The 10,669-nt window shown below is 36.0% G+C and overlaps 1 protein-coding gene across 1 annotated transcript; it reads right to left on the bottom strand.

Annotated features, from left to right (window-relative positions):
- Window positions 1-187: 187 nt before the first annotated feature.
- On the bottom strand, window positions 188-9,353 carry LOC105454791 (vitellogenin-3-like). The gene is made up of 7 exons (XM_011697673.1): window positions 9,243-9,353; window positions 8,213-8,934; window positions 4,807-5,646; window positions 3,614-4,664; window positions 1,918-3,534; window positions 1,121-1,542; window positions 188-1,032 (listed from the first exon to the last, which is right to left on the bottom strand). Exons 1-7 carry the CDS (start codon window positions 9,271-9,273, stop codon window positions 343-345), a joined length of 5,373 nt encoding a protein of 1,790 aa, XP_011695975.1. The 5' UTR covers window positions 9,274-9,353; the 3' UTR covers window positions 188-342.
- Between the last annotated feature and the right edge of the window lie 1,316 nt (window positions 9,354-10,669).

Raw genomic sequence — 10,669 nt, forward strand, 5'->3', positions numbered from 1 at the left:
CACAGGTTTTATCTCATTCTAGGAACGATATTCCGCTAGAAAGTTTGAAACAAAGGTTCAACGGCTACTATTTCAATAAAAAGGACAATTACTGTATAAAAGACATGTACCGATCTTAATTAATGCTGGTAATTAAATGGATTATTGATTTCGAACTTGGATGTGCAGGAAAGGATACCACAAATAATTACGTTGAAAAGCCTCAACTTTATTATTGCTTATATTACTGCAATTACTATAATAACATATTTGCAGATTAAAAAAAAATAAAATAAAAAAAAAGAAAGAATTCGTTTTTCGATTAGGTATGCAAGATCGGCATATTATTTCGGTACTGCCGGACTACACGGTGCCGCTGCAACTGACAGGAACTTGGAAAGTTTTCGACTTGTTAGCACGCTTTCGTTGGCTAAAATCGGGATTAGCACCTTTCTCGACTCTGTGTTTCAATCCTACAGATTCCTCATTCCTCTCCTCGCAGATAAGGTCATATTTCTTCGACTTTCTTTCCGTTGGAGTAGTCCCCTCGCGGCACGTTGGCACAGGTTTGGTAGTGAAACAAATGTGTTGCTGGGAGTTGTCTTCGAAGACTCTTGTGCGATAGACAATGTTGTGTTCTCCCGAATCACGATTATGATTTCTATTCTCTTGCTCCTGACTGTATTCTTGACTGGATCTGCTAGAATCTCGATGGCGGTGTCCGTTCGCTCTATTGCGATTAACAGGATGATAGCCCCAACTTTGTCCGGATGGTAGCTCGCCCTCTGCCGTTATTCTTCCCGCTTCTCTATCGTTGATAATGTTGCTCTGATAATTACGCATCGATGAGCGCTCCCTGCACTGGGCTTGTTCGGCTCTTCGCCTGTTCTCCAGAATAGGTCCCTCGGAATTCTCCTGAATCAAAGCATACGTGGAGGTAAATTCTTTCGGTTTCGTCAGAAGGCAGTTCTCGGGAGTAAGGAAATCGTTGTCAAGATTGGAGTCGTAGTTGCCGCAGAGACCGCGCACGGCATTGCGATATCTATGGGCTCCCTGAAAAACAAATTTATTTCCATTGTTATTACACTTTCTACGTTACTGTATTATTAATATTACCAGTTTGTTTCATATTTTTACTAACCCATACTGCAACATGGTTTCCGTCATACGCAACGTAAATTCCATACTTCTTCGAGTACAAGAAGATCGAATGGTCCGGTAGCAAGCTGATTTCGAAAATAACATCGCCGTTTTCGAGATAACGATAATATCTCTCCGATCCAAAATCGACTGTCTGTCCGTCAACTACAGCTTTCAGTTCATAACCCGATTTTACCAATTTAATTTCTCGTTTGCCCAAGAATACATTAACGCTCCTGCTGCCGTCGTTCGTATCATGAACTGAGACAGCCACTCTCGATTCTTCCGGAATTGGATTCTTGTGATTATCAGGATCTAGTATCGGATAAGTGGTCAATAATACGTGCTCAGTTGTCCCCAGTGTCACAGGATAAACCCGCTTATCAAAAGTAACGATCTTATTTTTGTCGAGAGTACACAAAGCTGTAAAAAAGAATTTAGTAATGTTATATTATGGAATTTTTAGAAATAATCTAGATATATATATATACATATACTATATTCCGCAAGACATTTTTACCTAATAAGATATAATGCATCGAAATATCGACAACAGAACAATGATTTAGTTATTTAAACTAAAGAAATAATAATAATAAATATATCCGATCGCGGAATTATTGAGAAATACTTGCACAAATACAGTAACGAATTATCAGATTCAGCATTATTATTCAAGCGTTAATTTGCTTTTAATTAATACATGCACATGATACATTATCAACCATATTTAATTACTATAATTTACAATATTTGAAGAACACTAATTATATATATTTTTTAAATTTTGTAACTTACGTCTTTCTATTTCATTTTCAAGCATTTTGACTTTTTCTGTCAATAGCCGTTGTTCTTCGAAAGAAGTTTCCGTATTGTATGGGAAAGTAATCTCTTGTTGCGGGGTTTGCACTGAGACTTTTGGTAGTTTGTAGGGCAATAAATTCATTTTTACATTGATGTTATTTGTTTCAAAGTTATTGTCGTTTTCTTTTACACGTATTTTCATTATATTTTCGAGCCAACCCACAATCTTGTTAATAACATTTCGAACAATGTCAGTTGTTCCCTTAATTACAACTCTTATATTATCCTTTATTTCGCCAAGCTGGGTGGCCTTCTGGCAAGCCCGCGGTACTTTGTTTCCGTTTTGAATCTCTTCCCAACATTTTTTGGCTGTTTCGGAGTTCTCTATCGCTTCCTTCAATTCGTTACTTCGCATCGCTTTTCCTTCGACAATAACTTTGGTTCCTTCCATGCAACTCTTTCCATATCGAAGTACACCCTGGAGCGTATCTTCCGGGTTACTTCTAAGCGTATATTCAAAGTCTAAAGGAGTCTTTGGTGATCTTTCCATTGTTTGAACGTAGCAAACTTCATATTCCGGCTCTTCCGTTTTCGATTGAGAATTCCAATAAACATAAGTCGCATGCGTTTTGTTCACGTTGTTGAGCTCCATTATACCGACGGTGAGAACTTGTGCGTGCTTTTGTAACGGGACCTTGTAACTTACATCAAATACGTGGACGTTACCCGACTTGACGCCTTGGCTAAGTGTTTCCATAATCTCCTTTCTTCTGTTCTCACTGTCTGGTTTCGTATACTTTATAGAAAATAGTCTTTGGGACTCTAATGCACGCGGATGCTTATTATGACCATTGTTATCATCAAGTACCATTTTATCGTAACCGATGTTGAAATATAAGCCACTCTGTTCTATCTGTCCAAGATTTATTGATACGTCTAACTTTTTATAATTCGAATTTTTCTTTGAACTACCCATCAGTTGGTGTACAATCTGTACAACGTTATCTCCTACATTACTTCTTTCTACTTGTTTGTTATCAGATTCTACCTGGATATGAAGTGGATCTTTCTCGAATGTGGTTTTATGTTTCTCTGAAGTCAGTACAAGATGTGTGTTTTTATCAAGAGATACAGGTTGAAGATCAAGAACGTCTTGTCGCGTGGTGAATGGAATGGTGCTGTGGTGCAACAATTTGAATCCATTAGAAGAATCTACTTGAGTTTGCATAGATAAGATGTTCGGGCGAATCTTCAGCCCGCTTAAACCTGAACCTTTATGACCAACTGTGACTTCAAACTCTAATGGTACTTGTAGTTGGAGACTGTGATCGACACCAGTCATGTAATTTTGATGCTCGAAAGGCGCTAGAAATCCAAATCGCTTCTGAACCCTCTTGGCGACAAGAGCATCAAAATTGCCAGATATTTGCTCACTGATTTGCCTTGATTTGCCTTGATTTTGCCAGTCAGCGTTAAGCTTCATTAACACTGGCGACTCGAAAGTATAAATGAATGGCAGGCCATTTTCAATCGGGAAACTCACTGTTACTTCTTGATTGTTGATTATAGTTGATTGTAATTTTTGACTCTTGAAGATGAAATCTTTTACTTCTGTAAAAAAAAAATAATATTATAGAGTTAATCTCTTTGAAAGTAATATAATTTTGAAATTAAATTCAGGAATATTTACCATGGGAAAGATTTTCAATTGCTGGACCGTCGAAGGGATAGAACAGCAAATTGTACACCGAGCTAAAGGCGACATTTCCTTCCAACTTATTCAAGTGTTCGGGCTTGATCTTAAGTGCTTGCACGAGTTCTTCAAAGCCTGATACTTGCGATAATTCTTCGCTTGCTTGTTGGCCTTTCTGCTGTCGTGATTGCAGCAATTCATACAGTTTATTCAAAAACTGCTTGCCGTTCGATACCTCATATGTTGCCACTGTGGGTTGTCCGATGCGATCGTAAATTGAATTCACCATAAAGAATAGCCATGTAGGTATTGCACTGTCGTCACCAATAATAGCTTGCAAATTAAATCCTCTATAGAACCAATTTTCAATGTCCCCGTAGTAGGCTTTTGAGTACCAACCACTGTTCTTTTTCGTTAACAAATGCTTAATACTGCGCGCCTTGTTAGCGAGATTTTGCATTTCCGGTCGTTTCAGATTAGCGAGGCTCTGTATCGTAGACTTCACGAAAGAGTTTACATGTTCGCTCTTATCAACATTAGTGAATTCCGCTAGGCGTTGCCACATATTCAAAGGTGGATCGGTCTTGATAAGACCAAATACTGCAAGACTACGAACCTCGTGATCCTCATTTGTGTCCAAATAGAGCTTGTAGAAAATAGGTCTAACTAATTTCGGTTGGTGTTCGGCTAAGATGGTCAAAACAGTTACAATGAATTTACGTTGAAATTTCGTTACTGGCTCCGTGCCTTCTATGTACGGTTCAAAAATCGAGATAATATTCGGATGGTCGGTGAGACCAAGTGCTGCTATATATGTCTGAATTTTTTGACTGTTGTTTTCGCTCAAGCCTTGTTTCAGCTGATTAGCGAAATGGGGAATATAGCGATTAACCACCTCGTTGTTTGTCTTGAGTGTCATAGGGCCAAAACTGTGTATCGGATAATTTTTCTGACCGTTATAACTTTTGCCGAGCAATTCGGCAAATGCTAGAGGCGTCGACACATTTACATATTTCTGTTGCGTTATTACTGGATCGAGACACAATTCCTGCACAGATTGTATAAAGGTTATAATTATTTTTATGGATAATGTTTAATTACTAATAAAATAAGCATTTCATTCGGATGTGGAGAATTATTAAAAGGGTGCTTGATCATTAATACGTTATTATACGGAAATGTATACTTACGAAGAATGCTTGAATATATTCCGCCGTTGGGTGGCGAACGTGCCTGGGGATTTGTGAGATAATACTTGCTGCCTCTATGCCTTTAATTTGTTTTGTTTTTAACCAATTGTGGATAGTGAGTAAAGCAGGTCCAGTTCCGGCATGTGTGACTACATCGCGCAGGATGCTCCAGACATATTGGCCCTCCTTATTTAAGGAGTTTACGCGCTTCTCTAACTCAGCGTACTGCTCCAAGTTCAAGGTGCGAACAAGGTTCTTCAAGATTGTATATTTCTCCAGCGTATCTCCAGTTATTTTTGATGAAGAACCTACTTCTTCGGCTATTTGAGAAATTAGATTCGCGGCATGTTCCACAACGTTGACTTTATCGGACATCTGGATAGTCTTGCCCTTGTAGCCGACAAAGTAAGGTAACAGCGGTACGTTTGGAGCCAGATGCAATGGCGCTTTAGATTGCCAGAGAGAATCATCCAGCAGCATTGCGTCTTCCTCGCTGCTGGAACTTTGAGAAGAGCTGCTGCTCTCTGACGATTGTACTTGCGCGGAATTTTGACTAATGCTCGGGTGACGTGCTTTTCGATTCTCGGAGCCAGAGAATGGATCATTATATGCGTACAATAGGTTTCCAGTTGATTCGAAATTGGCTGATTCGAGTTGGTCAGACAAAGGGTTGGAGACTTTGCTTCTTCTGGCTAAAGTTAATCTCGTTAAGCTGTGGACGGCGCCAATGAAAGGATCAGATACGTCAGGTTTGACGGACACTTGATTCTTCGTCTCGGTGGATTGAATTGTGAAACGTTTCAGATCGCCCGTGATGATCATTTGAGTCGTAGAAAATTGCTGTAACAATCGCATAAATCGCAAATAAGTTTCGATAAAGTTTATCATTCTTCAAATATACATACATAACAAGACTCATAAAAAAGTCAAAGAACGTAGGTGTAACGCGGCGTATACGAGCGCGGTAATTATTGCGCAACAAATAATAAAAGTCAATTACTGATCACAACTTCATATATATTAATTAAATGTTTCGGCTCTCCTTTCGGGCCATCTTCAGTACAAGGTGGAGAAAAATATAGTATAAAGAACGATCAACCTCGAGGTGGAAGACTCCTTGCCGGGAAGAGACTATACTTATAATATGCGAGTTGTTAAGCACGGATATAGTGGACATATTTTCTACTGAAATTGAAGAGTAATTTTATCTTTATTAAAGGCAACAAAATAACGAAAAGGAAAGGAGAAAATTTATCTCGACGGACAAGATCGACAGTTATTAAAATTATCTTAATATTTATGATAAATGTAAGCAGTATTAAACAATCCAGTGATAAAAGAATTGAATTTAAGAAATAATATTTGTGGTTTAAAGGGCCGAAACAAATAAAATAGTAGTAAGTCTTGTAAGTACGACTGTCAAAAGTAAAATGAAAGGGAACAGCAATGCCGCAGATCAAACCGAATATATAAAATGAAGGATCTTATCTATTGTTGAGAAACGAAAGATATGTGTGATGTAAACAGTCAGTATCTGATTGCAAATTTAAATCGTTCCGTTGTTATTTAATATACTTCGGAAATAAGTCGTTTAAAATCTTTCGTGGTTTAATATTTCAACGCCTTCCCAGTCAAAATAATAACCATATTGCAATCTATGGTCAATGATCACGGAGTGAGCAGAACATGTTTCTACGAATATGGTTACGGTGTTCAAAAATTCAAGTTTTGACTCAAGTTCTACTAGTCTGCCCAACATAAGACACATCGCAGTTGCGGCACGGTATATCTTATATAGACTACATTACTCATTGAAGTAATACAAAGTACAAAGTGCATCTTTCTGGACTTTGATAAATTTGCGAAGTTTATTAATGCTATAGAAAGATAATTTAATGTCGGAATTTCTAAAAATATTATAAAAACTATCAAATATTGAAGGAACATACGGAATGATAAACGAATTTTTTCCTTATCTGAATCACTATACTAACGTTCTGTTTTTTTTATCTATGTAGCAAACAGACATCTAAGCCGTTTATAAATTATGTTAAAAATGATCTTCAAGGGATAATCATTGTCGAGAAGGATTCTATTAAAAAAAAAAAGGATAAAAGGATTAAAGAATTAAAGGATTCTATTAATAAATTCCAAATTTTTTTTATAAAATCTCGGATGAGATAAAAAAAAACTCGGTTGATAAGTTTCATAATAAAGCCACGCTTTTGTGAGGATACCAAAAATAGGAATTGAGATGTCGTCCGAAAAAAGTTGGTTTATGATACAAATCAAATTCGATAAACCCTTCATTTAAGAACGACAGTAGTATCTAAAAAATTAAGTTTTTTTTTGTTACCAATCTCAATCAACTGTAAAACGTGAATGAAAGGAGTTAAAGGTTCGTAACGTTAAGTTCACCATTTCAGAAGATATAGCCATGACAATATCATCAACGTATCTATTGTAAAATGGAATGTAAAAATTCTTAGCGTCCATGTCTCAAGATCCTGTAGCACTAGATCTGCAATCACATGCAGAAAACAAGGAAGAGCCCATGAGATTTCCGAAATTTTATTTATATGTATAGTTGTTGAATTTAAAAAAGTGATTAATTTTTTAATTATTAAGAAAGTGAATTTAAGTAATCACGCGTAAATCACACTGCATAAATTCTTTAGGGATGCTGCATTTTTCAGAGATATAATTCCATCTATTGCAAACTGTTAGCAGCTAAATCGGTAGGAACATTTGTAAAAAGTAAAACTACGTCGAGGGAAACCAAGAATGTAATTACCGCCTATGTGTAAACCACTCAAGTTTCTGACTAATGGAAGCTATATCGTTAATATGGCTGTTAGCCTTCGGTATGTTACTTATAGATATTATAGTACATAAAAAAAACTTGCTAGAAAATGTAATGGATCAATAGACGATACTATAATTCTTAAAAGGTGATATAGTTTGTGGATTTTCCAAAGTTCATAGGTTCTCGGAAGTACACTGTTACTGTACTAAAGAGATCTAAAGAAATAGGTAGATACTAAAGAGATAGGTAGATGACGAAATATATTCAGAATTTTTCTATTCTAGCGCCAGTAACATTCTCACTTTATTTATAAGAGAGCGAATAGGATCCTTGTTAACCTTAGAATAAGTATTTTTGTCTAACAATAATATCTCCATTTTATTTTTATTAACGTTCCAATTTATCATTTTTTCTTCTATTTAATTGCAGTTTGGTTAACTGAGTATAGAGTAGTAAAAAAGTACCGACATTTAAAATGAAACAGTTTTCTATTGTTCAAAGAGATCTCTTTTATAATCTTCAATCACAATCATTACATTTTTTAGCTAGAGTATAGAGCAGAGCACATAAGAACAGTTGAGCAATTAAAATTTAACTCACCGAAAGAATTTGATCCTGCTGATTTACTTTTTCCTTTAACAATGAATCGTGTAAGCCGACGTGATAAAGCTGTCGCTGCTGGCAGTTATTGTAATTCTTCGTTTTCTTAACGTCGTAATGTTGAGCGCCACCGTGTAAGTGTGGGAAAGGTAGCCTATCTTGTCTCTCTAGAATAGCATCACTGTGCAACGGAATGATCTCGTACAGAACCTCGCAATTGCCACCGACGGAGTCCTCCATGGCATTAAATATAGAGGAAGAATTCTCATCGATCGGAATTTGAGTGTCCTTGCGTTTTATCACGTTTTCGCCCTGCGTGTCAACCTGTAACTGACTCACGAAACCCTTGAGGATATTCAGTTCCCAAGTAGGTACATCACGGTCGACCATCAAGTTCCGGATCACTCCATGCTTCAACTTGATTTCGAATGGCTTTCCTGACATGGGAAGCTCGCGATATTCCAGCATCTGGTCGGAGATCTTGGTTTCCGGACCGTCCGGTAATGTAGTATGTATACGAGCATACTGCGGATCGGAAAGCTTCGCCACCAACGATTCCGGTGATTTTACTTGAACGGTAAGGACACCTTTTAACTGAAGTCCACTATATTGGTTTTTCAACTTGTCAAGGCCTGTTATTGTTCTACTGTGTACAAGGTATTGATACTCGGTTTGCGATTCCCAACCATGGCTGTGATCAGTTGTGGCCACGGCCACGCCGACTGTCAAACAGATTGCCAAATTGTAATAATCGAATTGTGTATTTTCTTGTCGGGTTAAAATAAAGTTCTTATTACGTTGTCTCAAAATATTTGAATTTATCTTAGCACGTAAATTAGTTTAATATTAAGTATATATGACGTGAAAGCGTCAGATTTTGCAGCAACTATTTTATATTGAAAAATCAACATATCAATTTTATACTAACTCAAAAATATTCTTTTTAAAAATTTTAATGAAGTACAAGACATTCTATGTGAAATTTTTATGAAAGTTATTACTATCCGCAAAATTAATGATTAATACTTACCAAGTAGGAGAAGGGTCACAGGGAACCACATAGTGTTATGTGATGCCCAGTACCAAATGTGAAGTGAAAGATTCCTCTCCTTGGTTGAATTTATATATTCGCGAGCTTGCCAACTCAGCTTGACCTGCTGATGGCCACAGTCGTGCAGATGCCATCCGCACGAACTTGAAATTTTATCGAATTTTATATATTTATATATATATATATTTCATGAGCGCGTGCACATTTTTTTAACATGATAGATTACATATAATCATCCGCAACATATTTAAAAAAGAAAAGACGAGGTTGTGCCATCGGACTTCCGGACAGAACTTTGACATCGTTTGAAGATATTATTAACTTTGCCGGTCGATGAAAACACTGATATCCATTAATCAGTTGTTTTTCTTGTAACTACTATACTGAAATCTAATATGTAATAATCGATAATAATATCATTTATATATAATAATCAAACTGTATTTAAGACATAATTACAAGTTAACGGAAAAGAATATAAAAGAAATGACCCCTATTATGAGGAAGGTTATACAGCGGGAATTCTATTAAATAATAGGCTGCACAATGTGTTGATTCTACCATGAACTTATTGCTCTTGAAATGTATTTAATAAAAACATTCCAAGAGCAATAAATTCATAGTGAAATCAATAATGGCGTCTATTATTTAACAGAAGCACCGACTATCTCATAGTCGGCCTATGTCTTAATAGGAGAATTACATATTTCAAATAATTTTTAAAGAGCTCACGAGAATGTCAAATATAACTAACAAGGAAAGGGACCCAAGTGTCCCTTTCCTTGTTAGTTATCGGACTCCCTCCGATTTCGATGATCTTTTAATATGTTATTCTCCAGACAAAACCAAGAATTAAGCTATCACATATTCGTGCTCACGCACTTTTAAGGGATGAAACATTCCTCTTTAGAACAAATTGGTTTTTAATCCGACTAATATGTATGCATGTATGTGTGTATGTATCTATGTATGTATGTATGTATGCGCATGCATACGCTCATACATGCGAGCGCACGCGATGAATTATTTTAGTTTTATTTCGTTCTTAAAAGGAAAATACCGAAAACGCATTTTTAGAAAAAAGCATTCCAATTAAGTTGTATGATATTAAAGGAAATTTATTTTGGTCAAGTTTCTTTCTGAATGAATGCGCAAAAAGATATAAAAGACACCTCTGATTTTTTAAATGGTATTATATAATTTTTTTACATTTAGCCATATTTTTGTTTTTCTAATAACGCTCGGGGAATTTTATTTCTTTATATATCAGCTTTTCAAGAAACTATTACCTCTTAAAGAGAATTGTCTTATTAATAAAAAATTATTCATTATCATGAATGAGTTCTTGTTAATAGGAACATAAATATTTTAATAAGTGCTTATATATATATATATATATACATATA

Source organism: Wasmannia auropunctata, unplaced genomic scaffold (assembly GCF_000956235.1).
Source record: "Wasmannia auropunctata unplaced genomic scaffold, wasmannia.A_1.0 LD335975.1, whole genome shotgun sequence".
In the NCBI taxonomy this organism is placed as follows: domain Eukaryota; kingdom Metazoa; phylum Arthropoda; class Insecta; order Hymenoptera; family Formicidae; genus Wasmannia; species Wasmannia auropunctata.